Source organism: Aptenodytes patagonicus, chromosome 7 (assembly GCF_965638725.1).
Source record: "Aptenodytes patagonicus chromosome 7, bAptPat1.pri.cur, whole genome shotgun sequence".
Classification (NCBI taxonomy): Eukaryota; Metazoa; Chordata; class Aves; order Sphenisciformes; family Spheniscidae; genus Aptenodytes; species Aptenodytes patagonicus.
The window spans coordinates 55260715-55275436 of NC_134955.1; the positions used below are offsets into that span (position 1 = coordinate 55260715).

General features: G+C 45.8%; 1 protein-coding gene and 1 long non-coding RNA gene across 2 annotated transcripts in view; one reads left to right on the forward strand and one right to left on the reverse strand.

Moving 5' to 3' along the window:
• RIN3 (Ras and Rab interactor 3) overlaps window positions 1–14722 on the forward strand; it is a 70121-nt gene that overhangs the window by 38490 nt on the left and 16909 nt on the right. The window contains exons 4-6 of the mRNA XM_076345321.1: window positions 4649–4721; window positions 7908–7999; window positions 12508–13995. Coding sequence (XP_076201436.1) covers window positions 4649–4721; window positions 7908–7999; window positions 12508–13995 — 1653 coding nt within the window. The remainder of the gene's footprint in view (window positions 1–4648; window positions 4722–7907; window positions 8000–12507; window positions 13996–14722) is intronic.
• On the reverse strand, window positions 12019–12911 carry LOC143163646 (uncharacterized). The gene is made up of 3 exons (XR_012995949.1): window positions 12859–12911; window positions 12437–12523; window positions 12019–12270 (listed from the first exon to the last, which is right to left on the reverse strand). It is a non-coding gene; the product is annotated as an uncharacterized LOC143163646 (long non-coding RNA).

Below are 14722 nucleotides of genomic sequence, written 5' to 3' on the forward strand. Positions count from 1 at the left end.
TTGGAACTTTCAAACAAAGCTTTTGCAGAAAGACACTGTAAACACCCAAGGACTTTTACCAAGGTTATACAAATTTTCCTACATCCAGCTAAAGCTCTTTCTTTTAATACCACCACTAGCCTAGTGCATGAATAAGGGCCAGAAGGAGATTTGCACGTGCTCAGGGAACTGAAGCAATAACCTGAAGGAATTACATCACGCTTTCACGCATCTCTGTAGAGCACGGCAGGTACAACAAGCGCAGTGTATTGTGCCAAACGCAACACCCTCAGCACCGGGGTTACAGTAGTCACTGCAGTCCTCTATTACAATACCCAGGGCTCATTCCCCAGCGGCAGGAAACTGCTAACCTGGCCCATGCAACAGCTAGGAACATCAGCATCTGGAAGTAGGACAGTCAGTAACCTCCACCTTGGAGTCATCCCACCTTCATAGCTAGCAAAGGGCTGAGTGTAGCAGAACAACAGCAAAGCTGGCCAGTGCTGCATACTGCAAAGGTCAGTGCAAGCAAGGACATGGCAACTGTGGTATCAAGCCAGAGATTTATATCAAAGGAAGGAAACACCAATGAGAGGTCTGGTTAGGAGACTGTGGAGTTATAATCTTAAATCTTAAAATAGAAATAGAAAAGTGGAATCACTCCCATGATGACAAATCTCACAGTTTGCCAGAATCTGGAAAGATAAGAGCATCTCAAGCACATCCAAGCAGGACTTCTGGATATGGTTGTGTTCTCAGTAGTCCTCTATCAACACAACTGCTGCAGAATAAGGAATTCATATCTTTGAATTCAGATGTCTCTGAAGGATTACACAGATATCAAAAACAGTGAATAGGACTACCGGTGCCATTAGAGAAAAAGCTGAAGTAATTGGGTCCCGTGAGCCTATGTAAGCAGTAAGAAGATGGAAATTGGGGTGGTTTGTCCATGTGACCAGAACAACAGGACTAGCAAACACAATTCTGCAGGGAAATATCAAAGAGGAAAGGAAGGCAGAATGCCCAGGGGCAGTGTGACTCAAAAACATCAGCATCTGGATGGAGAAATGATGGGGAGATCTAAAGAGTAAAGGAAATATGAAGACAGATTCCAGTCAGTGCCTAAAGATGACACTCTTCAGAGCATGTTGGTGTAGTAAAGGGAAAGGTGAGACAATCATAAATACTTATAGTAGTTCATAACCTGGCCATGTCCTGTTCACTTATTGAGTTGCACAAAGGACACAAAACAGAGTATGATCAACAGTGAACCACTAATTCATGTTATTAATGCTTCCATCGCCCATAAAAATTTTTTCAATTAATTCTGATATCTTTGTTTCACACTGCTCAAATTGCCCATTGATCTACACATTTCCCCTTTTATTTCCTGAAGGTGGCTTTTTTTCTGTGGGCTTCTAAATATTAGGTAAAACTCAATATGCTGTGGCGATATGTTTGGCTCACAGAACCCAGCCTATTTTTGCTGTTGCTTTTGATCATATTCTTGACATCCTGACACTGTTCTGGTGAGATGTAGAGATTTTCTTCCTCTTCAGGTGCCCTGGGTGTATTTTTATGAGCCCGAGAAGGGTGAATTTTGTCTCTGCAGTTTTCAGCAGGATTACAGCAGTCTGGCAGAAAAGTGTCTGCTTGTAGCTTTTGCAAAAGTCATGAGTTCCTATAAATGGCAACATCATGATCCCTCTCTGAGCAGCAGTGCTCGTGTCAGTGAAATGTCCCCAGCTACCCACAGCACATCCACAGCCAGACAAAACCACCTCTTCCTGACTGTCCTCTCAGAGCAGGGTGCCTTGAGGGCAGTAATGGCACTGGGGGAGAGATACGTTGTCCCCAACAGTCAGCAGAGCCCTTTCAGCTGTACAAACTTGCTATTTTCTGCATCTTTCCAAGAATCAGAAACATGCAGCAGGACCCACTTAATGGTCTCCACAAGCGAATGACAACCATTCCCACAAGAGTTGTTCCTATACTGAACCCATCATCTGCCGCCCGACAGCAAAGTGGTCAGGAAGCACCGCTTATCAGTGATGCCTGCTAGTGGTCAGCAGGTGTCTAGATAAAAACAGGTTAAGGAAAAAGCGTTACAGTTTTTCCCAAGGAAAACCTTTTGCACAGGAGATTGCAAGGCTTTCCCCATGGGTGCTGTGCTGGGAACAGGTCCCAGTGGCTGCGGTAGCCCTGCGCAGGTTGCTTGACACCGTCACTGTTCAGAATAAATTTTGGGCAGAGTATTGGTCCTGATGGTGCTAGTATCTTCAGTAATGATCCATCTAAAGCAAAGTTTTTCTATTCTTATTTGTTTACAGGCCACCCAAAAATGTCCCAGCAGAGCTGTGGGTCTCTCTATGATGAATTCCAGCCTGCTGACAGATACACTTGATTTTGTTACCTTCTGTGACCTCTCAGAGCAGACCAGGGACAGTCCAGTTTCTATATACGACCTGCTGAAAACTCCCGTCCTTAAGCTCCAGCAGCTTTTGTACCTATAGCTTTAGCTATATAATTCCTGGTGATTTGTGGTGTTTTATGCTATGTAACTATATATGGGAGGAGGAGGAGTTGTATGGTGACAAGGCACTTCTATGTGGATACTCCTGACACTGAGGGGCTCGAACTAATATTCTTTTGTCTAAAATTCAAGCTCCCAAGTGGCAGAGCTTCCTGGCACAGAAACAATCATTAATCCCAATCCAAGCGGTCTGCTCATGTCTGTAAACATGTACAGGTGCAGCCTGCTCTCCTACGTACACCTGCAACTCGGGATGCCAAAGTGAACATGTGGTTCTTAACAGAAAAAAAAGTCCTTAAAACCGTCATCCGCACAAAGGGCTTTATTTAATTGCTGGAGATTTGAGTGAGTTCAGACTCTTGGGTTTTGGTTAATTCTCTGGAACAGCACTGGGTTTTGTCTTTATTTTTGTTTCCTGTGTCAGAGCTGTGAAGCAGGTGGATTGCAAACTATAGAAATAGTTCATGGTAGATGTTTAATGAAAATCCCTGACTGAAACATGATTCTTATTAAGGAAAAAGAAAAAACTTGCTGAATATTTATTTTTCCAGTTGTAGGAGAAAAGTGAGGGAAAGGGATTGTTTTGCTCAAAGTATGTTTTAAACTCCACATTGCAGTCTGGTATCAGTGCGCACACTGAGGTTGATCTGTTCGTGCTGATCCAACACAAACTGAGGTTAGGAATGACTTCTGAGAATTACATGGCCTTTGCCTCTTTAAAAAATGCCTACATTGGTGTATTCAGCCCAAAATAGCAACCTGCAGGGCCTGGGCTAGGACAAAGGGAGAATTAAAAGGAGCAAATGCCTTGTTTGGGGAATGAACTGCGAAGCTGAACAAGAGACAAGCTTGAGCATTTCCTTCCAATGGGATTCTCTGCTGGCTGGAGAACAAGAGCCAGTGCATGGAGCTGGGGGAGAGGAGAGCCAGGCGGATGTCTCCCTCCGGCAGCTGCTGGAGGCCCTGCTTTGTAAGGGAACTAATAACCAGGCAGGCAGGGCAAGGAGCTGGAGACGTTTCACAGGGCCGTGAATCATGGCAGACCGAGGAAGCTGAATCATGATAGCTGAGCTTCGTGTCCGCAGCTCTGAACTGTGGCCTAGAAAACAGAGTGAAGGAAGATGCAGAGTGGCTGCGGGCACCGCTATGTGGGTTTGAGCTGGTACTGCTCCCCGAGGACTCCCGGCATGCTCCTGTGGCAGGAACAATGCAGCTCTGGGGCTCCAGTTCTCCACCACCAGTAAGAGGCATTTTTGAGAAACCAACACAGATTTCCTTAAACTTGTCAGTCTCTCTTTGTGATAGTGTGTTGTGTACATACGTGCACAGACAATTTGTGAGACTATAAAGCAGAAGCAAAGATGGAGACCTCTCTCCTGCAGATCCATCTCTTTCTCCCTCTGCCTTGCATTATCGGTCAATGTGAAATTTTCTCCACCAGCCAGTGAATTTTTTCTAGCTTAGCAGCCAAAAGCTCTAAAATAACGTGAGATTTGGACTACACAATGTCATAGCATGCTGTTATAAAGGAGGTCATCTTGAAGAACTCTGCAATGTGGTGTAGATTGTATTTTGCCACTTAAAGGAAAGTACTGTTGCTGTATAACACAATGGGAGGGAGAAGACAGGGGAGACACAAATAGGCTGTGCTCACACTGCCTGCGTGACCCAGGTCAGAGCCCACACACATAGTAATGAAATAGTAATTCCTATTTTTTTTACTTCAAAGTGCTTTGTCCATCCAGACCACACCAGATTCCAGCACGGAGACTCACAAGGTCAGCCCCATACATATTGCGGATCTGCACATCCTTAGAGACAGATGGGCTTGTAACGAACCCTTTGGCTGTGACCTGGGGTTTTTTTCTTCCCATTGTTTCTATTACTGTCACAACACTGATATCTGGAGCTAACCATTCAGAAGGCCTGGCTGAGAAATTTCTTCTCTAGTGTTTCCCTGAAGAATCTCATTGTGTTTTGGCCATCTGAAGCCAGTTCTTTATGCTTCATCATATTAGTCCATGCAAATACTGGACAATCACAGAATACAAGATGTGTGAGCCAAACCCACCAGCCTTTTTTTACCATACAGCTCAAAGAAAACAGTTGCTGACTGTCTTTTTTGTTTTTCATCAGTCCTGTACCTGGAAGGATCTGTCCTTGTATTTGAAGATGTCTTCAAACTGGTTGCCTTCTACTGCGTCAGTAGGTGAGTTGGATTCATTGCTTCCATGGAGGGGAAGCAATGCTTTGCTTTCATAGAATCATGGAATCATACAATAGTTTGTGTTGGAAGGGACCTCTAAAGGTCATCTAGTTTAACCCCCCTGCAGTGGGCAGGGACATCTTCAACTAGATCAGGTTGCTCACAGCCCCGTCCAACCTGACCTTGAATGTTTCCAGGGATGGGGCATCTACCACCTCTCTGGGCAACCTGTGCCAGTGCTTCACCACCCTCAGCGTAAAAAATTTCTTCCTTATATCTAGTCTGTATCTACCCCCCTTTAGTTTAAAGCAATTCCCCCTTGTCTTGTCGCAACAGGCCCCCTCTGGACTGCCTTTCCCCAGTATCCAGTCACTGCACAGCCCCAGCTGTTGCCTCCAGTTTCCTCTATCCTGCCAGACCAGGAGGTATTTCAGATGCTAGTATCTATGATGGGGCCAGATCACCCAGTTTCTAGCCAGGCACACCATAACCACAGCTGTCCCTGAAGCTGGAAGCTTTGTCTGAGGAAGGGCTGTAGGGCTGCACCCACGAAGGACCGAGGCACAGGACTGGAGCTAGCAGGGCAGGGAGGAAAAAGGTTCCTGGATTAACCATCTCTTATCAAAAGCAGCTTTAAGGATCCACGCACACCTGGCAGTGACTTAGCAAACCTGCTAGCAGAGCTGTCTGCGGGAGACTCAGAGTACTTAGTCACCTACAGGGAATCTGTGAAGGAGAGTAGTCCTGAAACAATTTCTGCTCTTTAGCCAAAATTTAAAAATAAAATAAAGCGAAAAAGAACAGACCTTGGTTGTTTGCTCAGCACAGAAATACCAAATGCAGTGGACACAGAGATGGGAAAGACCTGTAAGGTCATTTTCATTAGAGCAAGGTTTGATCAGCAGCTGATGAGTCCCTCTGTGTAATTAAACCTGTGTGTCTGCAGTCTCCTCTAATCTGTGTGTTTATGCTAAACACACTGCAGCGATACCTCCACAACCTACTTAACCCATTCCTGCTGCAGCAGGCCTGGTTTTGAGTTGGATGTAAACTTTTGACCTCCCCTATATAAACTTAGATGACTCTTAAAGTAGTTATTTCCATTTAAGAGGGGAAAGCAGATTCAGGATATGTTTACAAGGCAGTCGTGTTAGTGACTTGGTTAGGTCACAGAATAGGAGCGGTCTATCTATGGTATGATACAGCGTACTGCAGCTTACCAGGCCAGTAAGACTCGCGCTATTTTGGGGGCTGTTTCTGCAGCCAGCTGAGTTCAAAAGATTTCTGTCTTACCAAAGGAGCAAAGAATAGCCCAAATGCAAACAAGAATTGGGCATTTCTAGTCAAATGGCTGGTGGGAGGGAAAATCTGCTTGCTTCTGCTTTCCTGCAGAAAGGATCATGGCTTAAGTGAAAGAAAGAAAAGCTTTTCTGTTAGTTCCTGTTATAGATGTTACTTCTGAGTGTCAAATAGACATTCAGATGGTTCGTGTGATTTCTCAGGTCACTGTCAAAAGACAAGGTAAATAGGGAATAATTTTCTGAGAAGCAGGTAATGAAAAGATTGCTTGGGCGCTGACCTACCATTTGCTGGCAGCTTGCAGGAGCTCTCCGTGATGGTGAGTGGAGAGGCCTGTTCTCAGGGATGTAGTAAACAGTCATCTATAAATAGCTGGAAACAGCTTATCAGGGCTGACAGGCTCTTCTCAAAAGAAAGTTTGGCCTGGCTAGATTACCTTAGATCACAAAAATAACACCTGTAGGTAACAGGTGACAGTGGCTTCTCTGTAAGCTGCTGCCCCATGAATAAAACCAGATTGTTTTCTATTAGGGTAATGTCTTCATGTTTCCTGATTTTTAGATGTATTTTTCTACCAAAAAAAAAAAAATAGAAGGGAACTACTCATGCATATGACAATAACAAACAAAGAAAGCAGAAGGTCCATGGACCCTCTTCCTCTTTTAAACCTGATATCTGCCATGAAAAAAAATAATCCTGGGATCACATCAGTTTACGTCAAACAATGTGACAACAGAGTGCTCAGCAGTGCACAGAGAACCGATGGAGTACACAATACATCAGTAAGATATGTATCTGTTAATAAGGGCAAAAATAGCCCCCCTGCATTCATCTGTCAACAGATCGGTCCTCCCCAGGTCTGCAGTCACACGCATTTTTGGGGTGTGCGTTTGGTAGCAGAGACCACCTACTCACAAGGGCAGCTTTTTCTAAAATAATTTCCTGCAGCTTGCAGAACATTTCGTTAAATTTTTAATGTGTAAAATGACCCTGCACCATTCCTTGCTACCTTTTAGGGACTATTATTACTGGCTTTTCTAGTCCTTGTTAGAATGGGAATTGAGGTAGGAATAGGTTTAGCAAATTGTCATTGGGGTAAGAGGGAAACCTGAACAGTTCACCGCGAGCCCAAGAGCTCTGTTAAATTATTTGAGATTTAGGGTGTGTTTCAGTGAAACCCAACTAACATCCTCTGAGAAAGTGCATCTTCTTTTCAGTAAAAATACAGCATCTTTCAAGAAACCAAGCAGTCAGAAGCCTGAGAGCAGAGTGTAGAGGGATATGTGTGTTTTCTCAGCATCATGCAGTACTTCATCATTGTCAGTCACTTCACCCAGGGGCTTCCCTTCCCCAGGAGGGGTCTTCCTTCCCTAACCCCACTGTGACTTGCTGTGTCCCTGTGCCTTACACTTACACTGATTTTTAAAAGAGGAAGTAGGGTGGGGAGAGAGGGGTAAACAGAAAGAAAAAGGACTGCAAATCCCCTCCACACCAGAAAGAATGGCTTTTCTAATTACAATAATTACCATTTGCAACTTCTCACTTTTTATGGGAAGCTATTTCAACCCTTGTGGCCTCCCCTGAGATGAGAGGTGTTCCTGCTGTTTTCAGAGGAGGAAGCCAAGGCACAGTGATTAAGCCAGTGGCACGGCATGAAGCATCGCCACAGGAGCTGGTGATCTTTTGTGAAGTCAGAGCAACCCAGGCCGGCACAATGTCCATGATGTCTTACTGGCCGTAAGATCTTCCTTTGACAATGTCCAGGACTTTAGAGAACAGGGCTGAAATTGTGAACCAATTCAATCACTAAAACCAACGGTAAAATCTGGAGTTCCTAACAATTGTGGGGTTTATTCTTTTGTTGGTTTTTCACTGTGTTTCTTTTTACAGAGATTTGCTGCCCTTCACCCTGAAGCTGCCACAAGCAATATTAGAAGCCAGTAGCTTTCAAGACCTTGAAATTATATCTAGTCTGGGGATAGGTAAGTCCCTCAAAGCAGCCAGGGTTTCACTCAGACTTGTGAGAACCATGGTGTCTCACACAGACATAATGCAGCTGGTGGATAGATGAACTATTGTCTTCAGAATAGCTGAGGAGGCCTGAATGCAAGAGAGAAGATGTTTATGATCTTTATGTTTATAGAAGCACACTGAAAAAAAGGCCACTAGCCCCTTTGGACATAAACCTCCACTTGGACTTCTGTGCAAGTAGGGGACTGTAGAGACCTACAGTCTCACTGTATAAGCTGGGGCTTTCAACAACTGAAGCACGGCACAGCCTCTCAGGATAGCTTACACACATTGGAAGTAGTTGGCATCTGAGGTACATGAAAAGAGGAAAACACTTTTGCAATTTCCCCTTCTGATGTGTGGGGGCAATGCTGATGGAAGTGTGATATTTTTTAATTTTGATATTTCTGCTTCCTTTTGCAGGATTTCTAGCTGGTGCAGAAATGTATAGTGTCCCAGCATGTTCTCCCGCTTCACACTAATGGGATACAAAAAGGAATGTTATTTTTAGTGACAGCACCAAATGAGCAAATTTAGATCAGATGTATAAAGTTACAGAGTTGGGAAATGCAGTTCTGTTAACTAAAGGAGGTCTCCTTCCTATTCCTTCCCATTTGACACACTCCCCTTGAGACAGCTATTACAGTTAGCCACTCTTATGCTACTTTGCTTTTCAGTTTTCCCTCAGCTGTTGAAAACAGCCAAACAATGGTGAAAGCTGAAGAGTTAGCTCACTTAGAGATACTCACTAGAGCACCCTGGGGCTTTCGGAATCTATTTTTGGATCTTCTGCATTATACCTCCCAGAAGGCATGGGCAAACCCCACTGGTTTCAGTTCAGGCAGCTTTGTTGAATTTGACCATCGGATTTGCCTCTAACACTTTCAGCATCCTCTACTTTGAATACGTGCCAATTTGTCAAAGCATCTTTGAGTATGGGTGTCCAGCTAGCTCTTATTGCTTAAAGAAAGCTCTATTGCAGGTTGAGATAGCAAGTTGTAAACTTATTATTAATTTTATTATAACAAGTGTAAACATTTGGATTAAAATGTAAGAAGCGTATCATGATTCTCTAACCTTCTGTCCAATTTGAGCCAGCAGAGGAGATCCTGACTCAGGCAACAGTCTCCAGCAACTTCTGAAAGGAAGGATTAACTAAAGCACAAGCACTAAAGCAATGTTGGTTGTAGTCTTCTTCCTTCTCTCCTGTACACTGGTGGTCATAAAACCTGCTGTTGTGTAAAGATTTCCTGGGAAATGATGCCAGCTTCTTGGAGTGCCATGCTGCCTCAGTGAAGTCAAACAGGCTGAAGTAATGAGTGATGCTGTTTACTGCTTCCTGGAACAAAATTTCGTGGGTACAAATGGGTACACAAACAATAAGTGCTGCCCGAAGTGGCACTCCCAAAGGAAAGCTAGCATCATTTGAAATTCTCGTATGTTGCTTTTTATTTATTTCAAAGAGAGATGTTTTTTGAGGGGGTAGAAGTAAGATGTCTATCTGCAAGCTGGATTGTTCCACAAAGGATCTGGCTGTTATGTATATTGTCAAAGAGGATGTACTGCAGGTCCTCTAGTCCTGACCTCACTGGTACAGAAGGCATTTTAGCAGGAGAATTAGTGTGATTGCACTGCACAAAGAGCACATGCCATCACAGACATGCCAAAGTCTCAAAGAACTGCTTAATTATCCCTCCCAGAGTGTAAGCTAAGGGAAGAGCCAGGACAGCAATGGGAGACGATCAAACTGCTTTTCCTGCTGTATGAGACAGTGTGGCTAGGCTGGGAAACACCGTCTCTGAAGCAGCTGGGTAACCCCGGGTAAGACCACCTCATCTGGTCCTTCACAGTCTGAGTGGAGTATTGCATTTTCATCACAGTGTCTTACCCTGACCACTACTGAGAAAAATAACCAACTTCCTTTTTGTAGATTGGTTTACTCACCATTTCCTCAGCCCATGAGGCTCCACAGCATTATATTCTGACTTAAACAAGCAACTTCCACTGTCTTGCATTTGCTGATACCTAGTAGAGTTGGAGCATTTAAAGGAAATCATACCCCAGACAGTCTCAGACGTGAGGGGGTTGGCAGCGTGATGCTATTATGTGCGGTTGCATCTGCACGTCTACTCCTGAATTCTGTTGTCAAGAGTGCTGCTCTTCCTGGCAACACTTTAATTTTAAGCTTCTTTGTTCTCCTCCCTCTCATGGTAGGAAATCAGAGAATAAAGCTGTTCTAACCTCAGCCTCCATGGGAAAACATGGTGACATGCTTATGAAGTCGAATTAGCCATGGACACTAGCCTAGGCGGCAAGAGGCTAAATCAGCAATTTTATCCTGGTGGGAATGGACAGTCTTTGAGTTCACCTGCGCATGGCTTACTCTGTGCCTTACTCTATGCTTGGTTAGAGGGAGCGGAGGGGCAGCGAGGAGTCAGCCTGCCCGTCCTGCCCTGCCACAGCACTTGTACCTGCTGGAGGGAAGGGAACAGTCCCTGTCCCTGGAGCAGCTGGCTGTGCCCCAGGGGACCACATCGCTGGCAGAGGGAGGCAAGGCCAGCAGTGGGCTCAGGGCACCCAGGGGGAAAGGCAGAGCCCTGCAGAGGGCAGGTCATGGTGGCGGCAGAAAGAAGATGGCCTTGCCAGCAACGGCATGGAGCTGGCTGCAAGCAGGAAGCCATCAAAAGTCACGGCTGCACCGGGGAGTAAAAAGGGAAGAAGTGGCCTGTCTTTGGGGATGCAGTGAGCAAGGGAGAGATTTTATCTGAATGTGTTTCACCCCTGAGTTCTGTGTTGGCTTTAGTCAAAGAGTTTCTTTGCTCTGAGTTCTGCTATGACCTTCCTAACTAGTAGTCCCTTTGAGCTTTTCTGGGATGCTGGTTTTTAGGAAGAGGCACAGGCAGACTTTGCCCAGGGCTCCGGCCAGCTCAGCCCTGCACCCCCTTCCCTGTGATGGGCTGGGGGCTACGCTGGTGCAGCTGACAGGAGAACAGGGCCCTGGCAAGGCACAGCTGAAGGCACCGTCCTGAGAGCTGTACCGCATGCTCAGCACTGAGGGTCATCCCACGCGTGTGCAGCCCCATCCATCCCCTCTTGGGCACAGCACATGATGTTTTTGCAGTGAGACAGGCTTGACACCAAGCACAGGGCAGGGTTCAGGTGATGTGTGGCAGCCCCATTTGCGTGCCCTGTAAGTCCACCCAAAAGAGTCTGCCATCAGTGTCAGCTCTGTGTCCAGGGACCAAGCATGCTGAAATAGTTTTAGTTATCTGCATCCTTGTGTTTCCAGGGTTTCCCATCTTCCCCTGGCCCCTAAATCTGTGGGCATCTATACAGGCCTCACCCAGTGAATACCCTCAGAGATTTATACCCTTTTCCTTGGCCAGAACACATGGGGTTTGCAGGATCCTGTTTCCTGATGCTTCCAGTAGTGGACCCTGGATTAGCAGCTCTAAGAGTGATTAAAAGCAATCAGACTGGTAAGGCAAGCAGGTTTGAAAACTCACCTCTGGGGGAAGGGAAAAAGGTTAAATGTAATACTGAATCTATTCAAAAGACATACAAATGCTTTGCAATTTTTTTAAAACAAGTTATTCAAAAGCATTCTAATAAGAGGTTTGTGACATACAGAAATGACTACTTGCATCTGAAACACCATCTTCCTTTTCCAGTCACAGTTGATGGCACTGAAATACTTAACTATCCTTTAGTCCTTCAGTATACAACCTTCCTGCGTACAGTCTTTTGCACCATCTTTCCTCTCTTACACCTGCAGGCAGGCAGTCTCAAGGCAAGGTGCAAAACAGAGAGTGGGCACGGCTACAAATAATTGTCATCCAGAGCTATAGATGTTAATGGTAATTTTAATCTGTGGAAGGTATTTAAAATCATATGTTTCCAGGCTGGTTGTACTGCAAAGCAGGATCAGACCTCTGTGTAGAACATGAGTTTGCTGCATAGTAGAGTCATCTTCATCTGATGTCTCTTGTGCTCCTGGTGCACATTGGATCCAGGCTGTATATCTCAGCCCTGCACCTTCCCACAGTCAGCAAGAGGGAGACAGAACTTGCCTGGGGTCTTCACACCCTCACCTCGGGTATCCACAGCTATTTGCATCTGGAGGGCAGTGATCGCTGAACAAGCCATAGACCGCTTTTCACAATCATTCATATTTATTACTTGTACCTTCCTGCTCACACTGCATAGGCTGCACAGCATTAACAGTTTTCACTAGATGAGTGTCCTAAAATTGGCAAGAAAGAGGTTTCTGGTGAAGCTTCTGAGCTCGTCCCCTGGTTTGAAGCATCTCATGCACATAAAACAGGCAACTCTTTCTTCACACTGCTTTGTGCAGAGGTGTGAAAGCTTGTGTATCATTTCTTTTAACAAAAAGTAGGACTTCTACATACCATTAGCAGCTAAAATTCTCTCAGAGCATTTTTTCATTCTTCTTTCTTTCTTTCTTTTTTTTTTTGGACAGATTTCTGGAATTCCTCCTTAAACCACAGAAGAAGAGAAAAGGAGTTATCCAACCCTGCAAAAGACTCTGCTTTCAGCACTGCCCAGGCAGACAGTTTAAGATGTACCCAGTGTTTTGCAAGTAGCACAAACCACTGCTCATGTGAAATTGAGCTGTCAATAGGAAATGACAGGCTGTGGTTTGTGAATCCTATTTTTATAGAAGAGTGCAGTAATCCTTTTCCTCCAGATGTACCTCCTCCTAAAAGCCATGCTGTGAGCACCGATCTCCCCCCTGCCACCACGCTTACTGAAAGGAAGTCTCCCCGCCGCCCCCCTCCACCTCCACCTTCTCACACTCTCGTTCAGAAACCTTCTCTGAAGCTCCTGCAGGATCCCATGACTGCCTGTGAAGAAAACGAGCTGCTTCTTCAGCCACTAGGAAAGAGCATCAAGGAAATGAAAATTGAGGGCGGTGACAATAAAGAAGAAGAAAGGAAGCAGAGCTGCTTGGTCAACGAGCCCTCGGCAGTGAGTCCCAAGAAGGGCTGCCAGCCCTCTGTCCCCCCACGGAGGCGGCTGTGTGAGAGGACCTTGGAGGAGAGCTGTGTGGGTAAGCCTGGAAGTTGTGAAACGCTGAAAGGGGAACGGACAGAAGAAAAACAAAACACAAGTACAGAGAGCAGAGATAAAAGGTCGCTGTGCAAAAAGGCTGTAGAAATGCCTGGGGAGGTTCCCAAAAGGGCTGTATCACAGTTTCAGGAGACAAAGGCCGAACCTGCAGAGAAGAAGGAGGACATGCCTGAGATACAAAGCAATGCCATTGAGACACGAAAGTCACCTCCTATCCCACCACCGAGAAGGAAGAGGCTTTCCCAGGTACCAAGGATCCCCAGCTCCTGCCAGTCGAAACAAAGAACAGTGGCAGAGACGGCCGCGGCCACAGCGCAGGCTTTGTGCAAGAGCAGCTCAACTACAGTGGCAAGTGGTGCCACTTGCACAGATACCAAGACTGAACCGGGACATGGCCGCAAATCCGTCACCTCAGCTGAACTGAAAGGTTCGCACTCCTCCCTGGAGGGCCCGGGAGCCAGCACCGTGGCTCAGGCATCAGCATCCGAGCCAGACTCCTACTCCACCAGCAGCACAGAGGATGACCTGGAGATGCTGAGTAGTTCATCCAGTAAAAAGACATGCTCCGTGATCTTGGGCAAGGCCAAGAACAGGCTGTCCTTTGTAAGCCTGTCCAATGTCTTCACGGTCTTTTTGTCTAGTGACAGGAAGCTGCAGAAGAAGATAGTGGAGCTGGCACAGGACAAGGATTCATACTTTGGCAACCTCGTGCAGGACTACAGAGTGTATAGTTTAGAGATGATGGCAAAGCAGAGCTCCAGCACAGAGATGCTACAAGAAATCCGAATGATGATGACACAGCTGAAGAGTTACTTAGTGCAGAGCACCGAGTTGAAATCCCTGATAGACCCAGCCTCCTACACTGAGGAACAGTTGGGTAGGTGACTGTGCTTTACTCATCTTCGGGCAGAATTTGGGAAGGTGAGGAGGAAGGCAGGATTATGCAGACACAGGTTCTGCTCTACAGAATTATAAACCATCTCCTAAAAGCTGAGGCGAATTGAAGTCTGCTCTGTGGTTGCCAGCACTTGGAGGAGCAGCTCTAAAAACTGGGATACCAATGAGGGGGGAAATGCCATTATGAATGTTTTAAAGGGAAGAGTTTAAGCAGAAGAAATGTGTGTTTGTGTGTGTGTGAGAGACATATATGTATGTATATATGCAAATGCATATACACACATACAAATATGAGTGTGTGTATATATGTGTATGCACAGGCACACACACACAGAGTTGTGTTCACTGGAAACACAAAAGGCCGACTTCCCCTTGCACAGCTGTGTTCCCCATGGCCTTCCACGTCCACTGCCCCATGCTCTGCAGTGAGGACGGAGAACTCCCTGCATGTGGCAGCCAGACCAGGGGTCAGTCACTGCCTCACAAGGAGGGACAAGACTGTGATGATTTTGAGTGGCAGGTTGGAGGAATCACTTGATCCCATTCTGTGCTCCTGAGACCTCAGAGGCCTGGAAGAGCTGCCTGCTGCAAGAGCACTGCTGGCTCCAAAATGCAGCATTCACCTCTCTTTGCCACAGACATAGTTTGCCTTTGGGCAGGAAAAATAATATTTTTGGCTGTTTAGGGGTGTTTTGTTGCTTCTCATT